Here is a 13761-nt window from a genome sequence, read left to right on the forward strand (position 1 = left end):
CCTGCCCTGCCCTGCCCTGCAGCAATCTAGTCGCGCCATTGCAGCAGCGCTACGCTGTACGCTCCACACTGGCAGCTCTTTTTTTTTTTAGAAACACAGTACAACGCAGACGCTCACATACACGCGCATACACTCACCCCCATGAACGCACACACGCACACCCTACCCCTATGAGCACATCGAAAGACTGAGCTGGCGGGGATCTTGAAATTGACGAAGTCACCACTGGCGCCTCGCTGTCGACGGGAACGTCGCCTTCCACTGAATGAATATTCCGCCTTAATGAGACACACAGATGTCAAACCTGGGATTTGAACTCTGGTGGGCTGGAGGTACAACCACCCTCCTAACCACCCAACCTCAGGTTGGTTCTCACTGGCAGCTCTTTTTGTTGTATACACACTGAATCATTTTTTTTCTTTGTACAGCCTGAATCATGCGGAGGAGCAGAGTGAGTAGCGTCATGCTGCTGCGCCGGTCCAGTCCTGCGCTGGGCCATGCGCGCCACTGTTCGCTTCTCGAGATACGTGCTCTCAAATCCATCAACCGCAAATACTACTTGTCACAGCATTTTCACCCGTGACCCCTCAATACTAGCCGACACCACATATGCTGGCTACATATTGGAACCAAGCCGACCAAATAATTTAGACTCTCCACACCGGTTAATTCCAATAGCATTTGCCGTTGAGGAGAGAATGTGTGTGTTTAGATGGTAGGTGAAGAATTAAAATGAAGAGAGAGAGAGTGGTAGGTGGGGAGCGAGAGGCTGACACGTGGGCCGAGATGAATCTTCCTACAAGAAATTTTGATGCTTCTAGCGCCGACGCCCCCGATAGCCTCTCTTTGCACAGGGTTCGGTTGAGGCTTGTTGACGTTTTTATTGGGCTCACGATGACGTGGATTTCGTATAGGGACAACCGATCTTACCACTTTCTCTCACTAGGACCCTCAAATCGTTGCCGGCTATGATTTGGGCTCCCGGTGGAGATGCTCTCGGATATCTCGTCCTACTACTTTTTTTTCTTACAATAATTCCTCCTGATAAACTTTTCTGTACAACTCGAAACCTCTTTATTGAACATCAAATAGTGTTACATCAGAGACTAACAGAGGAATAAAACTCGTCGGTGGATAATCTAACCAACCAAATCCAATGGTTCGAGAATTTTGCTAAACTGGATTATCCAAAAAAAATTCAAAACGAGAGTATTTTGCTAAACTACCTAATTCATGAGCTACTGTATTTTAGTCCCCTGGTTCATGGATGAACTCGATATTTAGAAACTTCGTGGAGATGTTAGCTGACGAGAGGATGGCTCGGTTACATCCAAGAGATTGAGCTGACAATAACCCTCTCTTAGCGCATAGGCTTCCGCTCGCAAAGACATCTTGAGCAAAGCCTAGCTTGTAGTTGCATGCCACAACAAATCTCCTAGCGAAATCATGAATCACTGCTCATGTGGTGCCTCTTAACGAATCTGCATAAAAAAAATGCATATTTTCGATAAAGGGAATTTATTATTATCGTGAAGATACTAATTACGTTCAGTCTCTCTGCATCGACGCAATATCCTACTGGCCATGTGGTGTAGCTATGTATAAGTTAGAGGGCACCACCCTAGCTTGTAGAAAAGGAAAAAAAAATCAAATCTTATAATAGAAATTTTTGAGCCTTTTGCCGCCCGAAGATCATGAATTTTTGTGAAACCCCTCCCCCAGATTTGCTGGCAAACTCTGCCACTGCTAAGGATTAGGAGGCGGTTTGGACCATCCTCCAATCCTTTTCTTCGGCTTGGATGAATGGGAGGCTTTGAAATTCGATGTTAGGGCTGCAATCGCGGTCACGGAACGGATATAAGTCTGCACCTTCTCTCCTTGAACTTGTTGTCTCCTCTCCCACCGGACATACAACACGCTACGTCAGAAAAGTTCAGTTGTGTGTTCGTCCCGATCGTCCGAGCACCGGTGACACCTCATTCGACAGTCTATCATATACTTCATTACAGGTTGATCTACCCTTGGCTTTTTCCCTCTCGAAAAAGAAAGCAAGTGCTCGATTTGGAATTTCGGAGTTTCATTGAACCCATTCGTTGGGCCGGAACTACCGTATCGGCTGTGGGCAAACATCGACGGCCTACTCATTCCGGCCCAAGAGGAGATCGGCCTAAGGAGAACCCGGCCCGGCGCGTCACAAAAGAAATTCCTAGCCTCCTGCGGTCGTCGCCGTCGTCGCCGTCGCCGAGTCCTTTGCTTCTCCTCCCATCTGGTCCCGCTCCAAAGGACGGAGCAGAGCAGCTCGGCAGCCGCCATGGACCGCGTGCAGCTCCTGCTCCTGGGCCTCCCCATCCTCCTCTTCTGCTCCGACGTCGTCACGCTCTTCGCGCCGCAGCCGCCGGCGACGCCCAAACCCGACCGCCACCAACACCAGCCGGCCACCGGCGCCGTCCAGCCTGGCGAATCCTCCCCCGACGCCGACGCCGACGCCGCTTCCGCGCAGGTGGCTGTAAGTTCAACCTTCTCCTCTCTCCACTGCTGATTCGGCTCCCGATCTAGTCATCTAGCGAAAGCAAGGGGACTCATGCGAATTTTCCTCTCGTTATATCTGCCGCAGGAGCTGCAGGTGGATGGACCTGGCTTCGGCACCACCGTCGAGCTGAAGTTCTGCGCCTCCTGCTCCTACAGGTAAATCCACACATAACGTTTGCTTCAGAGATCACATCCGAGAGAGGTTGCTAGATTTACTTACCTGGGATGTTGGTTGTGGTACATATCCGTGGTTAAGACCGTTGACCATTCTGAAATCTAGCGTCTCATCACTGCTGTCCAAAGTGTGAGGCCCAATGGAATTTGATTGACGTAGAGCACCCAGAGTATCATAGGCTGATAACCAAGCTTCACATGTCGGTCATGTGCACTAATGATGAACTGGTTACAATTATCACGCCTAAGATATGTATCGGAGTTCTCGAGAATTGAGAGATAAAATAGACCCAAATTACGAATTGTAATTTTGGAAATTCGTGATGGGTTTAATGAACACTTTGAAACATCTTATGAAATTAGAGGTTGTCAGGAATTATTCTCTCTCGTGTCTTCACTGGAATTGGGAAGTTTGCTGGATGAATCCTCCAAACCCTGTTCGACTGGCTGAATTTAAGTTGGCCAATGGAACATATTTTGAATACAATCTCTATTTGATGTTTCAACTTTCAAAACAAACAGGTTAGGCCTTGAAAAAATTGCTTCTCTATATTTTGCATGTTTGTTTTAGGCAAATAACTACTGCTGAGAGAGAGAACACCACCCTTGGAATTTAACAAACTAGTTCTCGTATATATTTGTATGTGTTCCAGTTATTAAATTTCACACATACATGATTTAACTATTGAGTCGGAATGGGAAAAAATTGAGCGTTCATTCGTTTTGTTAACCCTGTTGTGATTAATTGACCATCTTATATGTAATTAATGTGTTTTAGAGCCAACATGAGTTATCCACTTAGGAATGCTGCAACTGCTTCCTGACCTCATTTGCAGCCACTTATGCTGTTGGTTATTACATGCTTTGTAAGGCAAGTAAAGCAGTGACTCGGTTTGGTGACTATTTGTTTGGGGGAAGCTAAGCAAAAACATAAGAACTGTATTACTTTGTAGACATAATTGTGTTTTTTTGAGCCTTTCTCTGTTCTGTCCAGACATGTTGGGAAAGGTGAAATGAGAGGAGAGATTGCTTGCATAACATTCTTTCTTTCTCAATTGCCTAATCGGCTAATTGCACCCAATGGAGATTTACAGCACCTATACATGGATGTATCTTCCCTTGCAAACAAAGTTAAAACGAAAGTGGTCATATCCACATGGTTTAATGAAATTCCTACAGTCTTTTCGTAGTTTTTTTCAAGTCATGTATAATCACAACATTGTTTTTGAGCATTCTCTGTTAAATATTCATGCCATTGCCTTGTTGTCTCCGATATGAATTATATTCAGATTAGAAGAATAATTTCAAGTCAATTTGTGCAGGGGGAATGCGATGACCATGAAGAGCATGCTGGATACCTCATTTCCTGGCATTCACGTTGTCTTGGAAAATTACCCTCCGCCCTTCCCAAAACGCGCACTCAGCAAAGTAGTACCTGTTATCCAAGTTGGAGCAATAGGAACATTAATGGCCGGTGATCAGATTTTCCCTAGATTTGGCATGGTGCCACCTCCATGGTACTACTCGCTGCGTGCTAATAGATTTGGAACCATGGCATCCATCTGGTTGTTTGGCAATTTTGCACAGAGTCTTCTACAAAGTTCTGGCGCCTTCGAAGTTTACTGCAATGGACAACTGGTATGTTTATGTGAGCACACCCTTTGTTGCAATTCGTTGCTCCTCATTTTCCAATTGTGCAATTAATTGTGTATATACTTGTGTACTTGTAAAACAAAGCAACCATATTAGGGTCGCTACTGCAAGGACATTAATGGACAATAGGCCCACTTGCTCTAAAATGATGAACTGCTTTGTGTAGTCTTTAAATGGTATGGCGTTTTAGTTCCCTGAAGAAGACTGTGCGATCTTTCTTGGATTGCTTAATACTTGTGCTTTGCTTTTGATAGCCCATCTGGATTTTATTATTCTGATCCTGATGAGCTTGTTTCCACCTTTTCAGGTCTTCTCAAAATTATCTGAGCAGAGGTTTCCTAGCGAGTTTGAGTTACGGGAGCTCATTGGCAGCAGATTATCAGATTCTCAATTTGGGAAAAATCTGGAGAAGGTCTGGTCCTAGACGATCATTTCAAGAGACCCCACACCCGTTTGTATGTTATCACATAGACTGAACCAATTGGAAGTTCCACGTTTTACTGGGAATCACACATCTTTGGCTTAGATTCTTGGGTAGATGTTTTCCTGCTTGTAAATGATATCTTTACTATTAAATTACAATAGGTGACTGCCTCGTGTCACAAATGGGCCAATAAATTATTTCTATAGGCCCAGCACGCCAAAAACCTTTCGTCCGTTTCGTACATCCCAGCGTTGCTGCTCCTGCCGGATGGATAGCGTTGCTGCTCCTGCCGGATGGATAGGTGGCCCAGCTCGAGGAACTTTCGACCAAGTTCTGTGGGCCTAATAACTATCGATAACTACCGACGTGAGGAAACTGCTTTTACCTAAAAAAACAAATAAGAACGTATGAAAACTGCGGACTGAGATCAGGTGACATGCATAAGGCATGTACCCATGAACAGTGCGGTGATATGCACCCCTTTTCTCACCGTTGGATCTAGATTAGATGGTAGGATATTACTGCTACAGGAACCATCTACAGTACATTTGCTACAGGATATTGGCACAGGACATTGCTACAGTACATTCGCTACAGGACCATCTACAGTCGCGCGCTACAGTGTTTGATCTTGTGTGTTCATTTTCAATCCTACGGCCTACGGTGCATGTTACCGCACTGTTCATGCGTGACATGCCTAGCTGATCTCAGTCCGAAAACTGCTTGGCATGATGGACCACGTCCACTTCCGAAGCTGATACAGAAAATGAGATGGAGATGCCAAAGCTATCTGATTTTCATACGTAGTATGTAGCAAACGGAAGAGCAGTCCGGTTCGTACACGACTAACAATTGCAAGCGATGATGACGTAGCTAATATCAACGAACTTAAACACTTAGTATTTCAAGGCTTAAATAACTATCGGAGATTTATACAAAACTAGATTAGATCTTTCGTTTTTGCAATTTCACCGAACTTTAGACGCATACACGGCAATTTCACACAGTGAGAGAACTTACGTACCGGGTCATCCATCGTCGGGACAAATGGTGCCATTTTCTCAAACAGGCTGTGGGGCACCGGCATGCTCTCCTCCAGCACCTGACGCGTCGTGTGTGTCGCGCCTGGGCACGAGTCACCGCTTCTCGGCGTCCAGTTGAGGTCGGGAACCGGCGCCCCGTTGAACTGCACCGGCGCCACGCCGGAGGCGAACCGCGACGCCGCGTGGACCTGCAAGGGAGCGGGTGTTCCAGGACGCAACTAGGAACTTACCGAGCTCACTGACGAGGCCGGGGGAGCGACACCGACGACCCCCTTTGGCTTGACGAGCAACATGGCCTCCGCAAAGCTCGGATGGATGTCTACTTGCGCCGCGCCAACTTTTAGATGCATCTGCTACGCCTGCTGGGTGGCCTCCATGGTGGCGGCCGCTGCATTCCTCTCTTTCTGGTTCCTGCGCCGGCCGCGACGCTTCGCGGCCTCGACGCCTTTATTCTCCTTAGACAACACCTTCTTTGCCGCCTTCGGCTTAGCGTCCCGGCCACCGGTGGCGGCACGCTTTGCTTCCGCGGGAGTTGCGGCCTCCATTGAGGCTATGATCGTGGCTATGGGGGAGTCTGGGACGGCGACGGGTGCGAGGGTTCCCTCGGAACCCATGGTGGTGGCTACGGCGGCGAGGATGTCCATCGCTTCAGGACTGCTGGCGCCGGTCTACTTTGATTTTTTGGTGGGGAATGGCCACTGGCGGGAATGTTATCGGCCTCCCTGCCACTGACGCGCGGGTCCTACGTAAGTTTCAGTGGACACTCCGCGCAAACCTGGTGCGTCAGGTTTGCGTCTCCGCGAACGGCCCGGTCACTTTGCGTAGCCCCGCTGGAGCAGGATCCAAACGCATTTTCGGTCTTCAAGGACGCAAACGGCCGCTCACGTCGCCCTGTTATAGATGCCCTAAGAAGAAGCAGTGAAGGCATTGTAGAGAATCGGGCTACTGCGTGCGAAGTTCAGGCAGACATGGTGAATAAGCTGGTAAGCGATACATGATTGATCGAGGCTGCCTACGATGATACCATCATACTGCCGGTCTGCCCCATCATCAAACACCACGACGTACATGAGATTATTCATCAGTACAAAATTTATAAACTAAAATATGTCTAGATTTATTAAGCCACTAATGAGAGGGAGAATAAAGATGAAGATGTAGATGTTTGTAATGAGACTCACTCATGATATAAAATTGAGCAATATTTCAAAAAAACATCTAAATAGTTTATTATTATTTCGTAGCAACGCACGAGCATTTAGCTAGTATGTTATAGCCGCACTGAGAGTGTTTTACGGTGATGTGACTATGTAACAAAGCTGAAACGTTGCAAGTTTCTCAGGACTATGACAAAGTTTTCTTAGCTACATGATCTTCTTCTTCAAACTGGAAACTAACTTTTAAGCATTTGAGAACGGGGCTCTACTCTGTTCCATTGGCTATTTTTCAAAAGACCACCGCTCACATCTACTCTCTTGGACGACTACTCTTCCTGTTTTGAAACATAGTGTGAAACATTCGTGATATCCAATTATCCATCCCTTCGAATTCATCATAATCACTCGTTTCTGTCTAACTGGGATGGAGGACTTCTTCATTAACAACCGCAACCCTGTCAGAAATCTTCGACGCACCATGAAATTATTCGAGGTGTTATTGTGTCGTCCGATGGGACGATTTGATTGTGTTGCCTTGTTTCTTGGATGGGACTCGTTCCTGCCGCGGCCCGGTGTACATAACACGTGGAAGTCCTACTCCTAGAGGAGGTCGATTTGGGCTTGTATTCGGATTAAGCACGGTCGTCACGCGTCAGCAAAATTATCCCGTACCTGGTCGTTTCGATTACGGCCGGCTTGATCTGCTGCCACACCAGGCGTACTCCTTCGTTTCCGATCGAGCTATAACGCCAAGCGCCATCACTCACGGCTGTTCTCTCTGCACTCGCAAGTGAAATGGCTGACCTTGCCAACTTGCCAACGCGGTAACTTCATACCTTCTACATTACCAATACGTTGTGCGTTTAGGTTTGAGGCTTGAGAGATGCATCAGTGCTCACGCGTCATGCTTAAGACTGGAAATAATGTCGTATCATCTTGTTCATCTTCAAGGCAATTGCTGCCTTCCAGAAGAGTTGTAAAGGCACTTGTGCTCTAGAGTGCTGCGGTTCAAATTTGAATCATTAACCTCGAAAAATCTCCCGGAATTGATATAAATGGGGAAAAGTAGTTAGAAATCGAGAAAAATCAAGATATCCGGGATTTTGTCATCTCAAGTGTTCTAATATTTTTGAAAAAAATTTACTTCAAAAAAATATTTTTGAAAATTGGAGTCGCGCTATTTTTCCTAGTATTTTGTGTACCTGCTTCACAAAATAAACCCCATTTAGCATTAATAAAATGGATAACCAACTTTTTATGACAAAAAATTGGAAATCATATTTACCACTTTTATTTTCCATGCCAAGATGCATCAATGTGCAAAATTGGGGTTCATTATCATGAAGGGAGACATGGAATTGGCCGCCCCTTGGCATTTGGATTGAAAGCCACACAAGATATTTGTCTTTAGAATCTAGAAATAATTTTCATAACTCTGGTTATATATTTATTTTCTGGAAACTAGGTCACACAACATGATTCTTTGCATTGGTTTTACATTTATCTGACAATTCTACATTTTCTTTGATTTATTTAAAATATAGGTGGTCAAAATTGGCGGCACCGACATTTCGTAACAAATAACTGAATATTTTAATTTTCTTTATGGATACTGCACATAACCCAACTTGGGTACCTTAAAATGACTTTTTTGCCAAAATTCTTGACCAAACTAGAGCACAACTGTAGTTTAAATTTAAATTTATTTCTGAAAATCCATCGGAACTGATTTAAATGGGAATAGTAGTTAGAAATCGAGAAAAATCAAAATATCCGGAATTTTGCCCTCTCATGTGTTCTAATATTTTCTAAAATTGGAGTGGCTCTATTCTTCCCCGTATTTTGTTTACTTGCTTCAGAAAATAAACCCCATTTAGCAGTAACAAAATGAAAAATAAACTTTTTGCAACAAAAAGATAGAAAATGTTATTATTATGATCCAAATTCATATAAAAGGGAGGCTAACTTCTAACAAGTGAAGCGAGGCCTGTAACCGGTAGCCCCTTGCAGTACATATCATCATCCAGCATATATGTACATCTTGTAAGCTGCCTGCTAGGGATTATCATATTATATGAGGATGAAGATCTAGCTCTTCTACCATTAATCTCATTTCCTAGTTCCTTTACAGATTTCCAAGACACCATATTGTTAAGTCGTGATGAACTAATTCTTGTTGAAGTTTATGAGGCCCTCTAACAGAGGAAAAGGATAAAAACTATGGTACGCTTTGAAGGGTTGTCATCTAAGGAAGAAGCACTTCATGTTCGAGGCATGCGTGGGAAATGAAATATCAACAATTAACAACAATAGAGATAAGAGCAAGACCAACAGAGGTCGCTCCAAGTACAAGGGATGGGACAAGTTCCGAAGGTATTGTAATAAACCTAATCACAATATTGATGATTGTTGGAAGCTGCAGAACAAGGAGAAAACAAATAGTACTTACCAACCGAAAAACATATCTGATGGTGATGCTAGGGCTGATGTTATTTTTGGTGATAATTTTGATGGTGATTGCCTAGTTTTAGTTGTTGAAAGTGCATGGAACCCCCATGTGTGGTTTTGGTAATTAATACAATCCCTATGAACTAATGTTTGCATTGGGCTATACTTGTAGGTGTTGTCCATAGGCAAGGCTTGAACCATATGTTGGCTTCAAGGTAACAATAAGAAGAATTTGATGAAGATCAAGTAACAAGTATTGAAGAAGAAGATTAAGTGAGCTCCCATGTTTATCTTCAAGGTATCAATATAATGAAGAAATAAGAAATTGTGTGCAAGTTCAAGATGAGACATATCGAAGATATCATATGCTTGAAGCTTGTCATCCATATGGTGATGATGGATATGTGAAGATGCGCCGAATAAGAAGCTCTCCCATAGTTTTTGGGATAAATCAGCCTCCACCGCCTACCACTTGATAAACACACCACAATGCATTTCACTTCATAAGAAAACTTAAATTGAAGTATGCTCTAGTTCACCTGATGATTATTCATAGTTGAGAGTTTTTGGTTGCACTGCTTATGCACATATTGATAATGAAAAGTTGAAGCCTAGGGTCGTAAAGTGTGTGTTCCTTGGTTATAATTCAGGAGTTAAGGCATTTAAGTTATGAAATCCTGAAACTAAAAAGGTTTTGATAAGCAGGAATATCGTTTTAATGAGGTTTTATGTTTAATGATAGTCCATCTATGGATGTTGCTGATGCTTCTGATCTTTCGATGATGAGCAACAAAAGGTTAGCATGCAGATAGTGTACGTGAATAAGAAAGTTGCTAAAATGATAATGATAAATTAATGTTCCACATTCACCACCTGTTTTGCAGCAAACATATAATATCATTGTTTCTGATAGATGGAGGCGTAATAGAGGTTCACATCCTCATTTAATTGAAGAGTTTAATCTGGTTAATTATGCTTTGAGTTATGTTAAACAAATGTAGAATGATTCTGAACCCGCTACATATACTGAGGCTGTTAAAACCGTTGAACGTGAGAAGTGGATTTCTGCTATGTAAGAGAAGATCCAGTCACTTGAGAAGAATAGCACATGGGACGTTGTGGATTTTCCTAAACAAAATAATGTTGTGCGCTATAAGTGATTTTCTTAAAATGAAGATTTGTCTTCTAATGAGCCTTAAAGATTTAAGGCAAGGTTAGTAGCAAAATGTTTCAATCAGACTTTAGGTATTGATTACAATGATGCATTCTCTTCGGTTGAAGCATAGTTTCATTCGTGCATTTTTGGGGTATTATTGCTATGCATGATCTTGAGCATAAGAATTAGATGTAAGACTGTTTTTCTGCATTGAGAACTTTAGGAGGAGATATACATGGACCAACCCGAAAGATATTTTTTTGCATGGTAAGAAGGATTTTCTTTACAAGTTAAAGGGGTCCTTTTATGGTCTAACTCCAAGACAGTGGTACAAAAGGTTTGATTCATTTATTCTTGCACATGGTTTAGGAGATCACTATATAATAATTGTGTTTATATTAAGTTTGTTGATGGGTCCTCTATGTACCTGTTGTTATATGTTGATGATATGTAAATTGTTGCCAATAGTAAGAAAAAAATTACAACTTTAAAAGCACAATTAAGTAGCGAGTTAGAGATGAAGGATCTTGTGCTGCAAAAAAAAATACTAGGTATGAAAATTAAATGAGATAAAAAAATCTGGTTTGTTATTTCTTAGTCAACAATGTTAGGTAGGGCTACATCCAATCCCTAGCGCACTTGCTGCATCATTCGGAATTGCGCCGTGGAGGAATAATTGCGTTTAGTTTGAATTTTGAACAAAATATCTGAACATGAATCTAAAACAAGTTGATCTCAATAAGTTGAACTAAGTTACTGCATTTTTCAAAGATTTGTGTTAAGCTTGAACTTTAAACAAAAAGTTTGAACATGGAACTAAAACAAGCTTATCTCAATAAGTGAGCAGTATGCCTGGTATTCTTTCGTGTTTTTTTAACATATTGTAAGCAAATGTCTCGCAAATGAACTTTGATTGTTAGTCTGAAAAAATGCACTATGATTTTCACTTTTTTTTTTGAACAATGGTTTTCACTCTTTGAATCGACTTGAACTTGAGTACAATCTTCCTTCCCAATCCAACCCAATGAACTCTGTCGGCCACAAAGCTATTGCTTAGTAGCTGTGTTACAATCTTCCTTCCCAATTCAACCCAATGCACTTTGAACTCTGTCTCTGAAACGAGCCGCGCTTAATTGTCGAACCGGAGGATGTTGGCGTGCATGAAGTACTCGGCGACAGCTCTGTAGGTGGCCTGCGTGGGATGAACGGAGTCCCAGAACATGAACTGGGACGGCGTGGCGCAGGTCGGCACCAGATCGGTGCACAGCGGCCCCATCTCCAGCAGCCCAGTGCCACAGCAGCCCCTGCTCGCCTCCACGAACCCTGCAGCGGGACAAACACACACCAAGGAGTCAGTAAAAACGGCGAACTCTGACGGAGTTTCACTCGTACTAGCATGGAATCTGTACAGCTAGCAGCGCAGCCGGCCGTGCAATCATGGCGCTACAGCAGCAGAAACAGTCATGTGATCGTCCGATCTCATCGCATTTCGGCAGTACTCACCGTACTTGTCGGGGTGTTCGACCATGTCCAGGAGAGGAGTGTAGATGTCTGCGTACACGGCCCTGGCGCCGGGCGAAGCCGACTGGAACTCGGCGAGCATCCGCCGGAGCTTGGCATTGTAGCTCTCCGCCGCCGTGTTCTGGTCCGCGATGCAGCCCTGGGGCCTCGGCGGCTGCCGCAGCTCCGCCATCGTCAGCTGCAGCGGGAGGCACCCCACCGGCGGCAGGCCTGCCACCAGCATCCTCCGGGCGCCCAGACCGTACAGACTCTGCATGCATCAGTTAGCTGTTCAGATTTGATGCAGGAGGCATGATTTTACTTGAACATTATGTTTTTTTTTTTACAGATTGGACATTATGGTTGTTGCTTAATTTAGCGTCGACAGGAGGGACAGTGAGCAACAGAAATATGCTCCACATTAATTGGGAGGCTCGATTGGTTTCCAGATCGCAGTGCTGCGTGCATCTACTGCAAGGAACAGAATGATTTTTTTTTGCACAAGGAACAGAATGATTAAGACAGTCGCTTGCTGGAGCAGAGTGCCTAACTGAACGTAACACCACACTGTCAGTATCTCAGTGCCTGATCACCTTTGTTTCAGGACGAGACAAGCACGATACTGGTGCGAACGCGCCTGTTATCTTTCCCAAAATGAAGCACTTTCGGTACGTCCCAGAACAGACACAACAACTAAACGTGCTTCTATATCCTGCTCACATGACAACATCACGTTCGTCAACGCCTACTGTGGTTTGCCTAACATACATGTACTATTTTAACTAATCTCTCCATAAAGTGCTGAGCTAGTTAAGCTCAAAGGCCTTTAATGGGGCTGTCTAGCTCGATCTTGCCGATGGCTTAGGAAAAGAACAAGAAGAGAATAGATACCTGAATGTAAGAGCGAAGCTTGCCGATGAGGAGGTCATGGTACTGATCGATGGTGTACCTGCTCCTCCCGGACGGCAGCATGTAGTAATTCATCATCATGTCGTTGGTCCCTACGGACACGAGGAACACCGACTTCCCCACCACCTTGCCGGCCTTCTGGGCGCCAATCCTCCCGAGGAGCTCCCGGAAGTCGTCGATCTGGGACGCGAAGGTGGCCACGCGGGCGTTGGTGGCCGTGGCGTCGTCGAGGCCGGAGCCGGCGGACGCGAAGCAGACGCCCGTGGCGGCCTCGGCGGCGTCCGTCAGCTGGCCGGAGCGGTACGGCGGGAGGAGGTCCTTGATGCCGAGCACCTCCACGAGGTAGTCGCCGAGGAGCTTCCCGTCGGAGAAGCGGCCCGTGGGCGCGCCGCCGGGGAACTCGCGGCCGTAGGGCGCGTGGTCGGCGCGCACCGCCGTGCTGAGGACATTGTTGTTGCCCGTGTCGAGCGTGGAGTCCCCGAACGCGAACACGGCCGGGATGTCGCTCTGCTTGACGCGAGGCAGCGGGGCGTCGTCGGCGGTCGCCGTGGCGCTGAGGAGGACGACGGCGGCCAGGACGGCGAGAATGGACGCGGTGAGCGTTGGCGTGTGCGACATTTTGGGCCTTGGAAAAATCGCTCGAGCTACGTACGGGGCTGTAGGTGGACGGTGGCAGGAAGCACCGGCGCGCTCGTGTTATATATAGCGAGCGTTGGCATGGAAGCCGTTGCTGTTTATTTCTGTCAACATCTTTTTCTTTGGAAGATC

General features: G+C 45.1%; 2 protein-coding genes across 2 annotated transcripts; one reads left to right on the forward strand and one right to left on the reverse strand.

Annotated features, from left to right (window-relative positions):
- Positions 1-2241: 2241 nt before the first annotated feature.
- On the forward strand, positions 2242-4890 carry LOC124661147 (selT-like protein). Its single transcript, XM_047199004.1, has 4 exons — positions 2242-2506; positions 2615-2685; positions 4026-4341; positions 4664-4890. Exons 1-4 carry the CDS (start codon positions 2312-2314, stop codon positions 4778-4780), a joined length of 699 nt encoding a protein of 232 aa, XP_047054960.1. The 5' UTR covers positions 2242-2311; the 3' UTR covers positions 4781-4890.
- Positions 4891-11713: 6823 nt separating this feature from the next.
- LOC124663019 (GDSL esterase/lipase At1g06990-like) lies at positions 11714-13611 on the reverse strand. The gene is made up of 3 exons (XM_047200783.1): positions 12976-13611; positions 12088-12355; positions 11714-11907 (listed from the first exon to the last, which is right to left on the reverse strand). The coding sequence occupies exons 1-3, from the start codon at positions 13609-13611 to the stop codon at positions 11714-11716; spliced, it is 1098 nt and encodes a 365-aa protein (XP_047056739.1).
- Between the last annotated feature and the right edge of the window lie 150 nt (positions 13612-13761).

This window comes from Lolium rigidum, chromosome 6, assembly GCF_022539505.1.
Source record: "Lolium rigidum isolate FL_2022 chromosome 6, APGP_CSIRO_Lrig_0.1, whole genome shotgun sequence".
Classification (NCBI taxonomy): Eukaryota; Viridiplantae; Streptophyta; class Magnoliopsida; order Poales; family Poaceae; genus Lolium; species Lolium rigidum.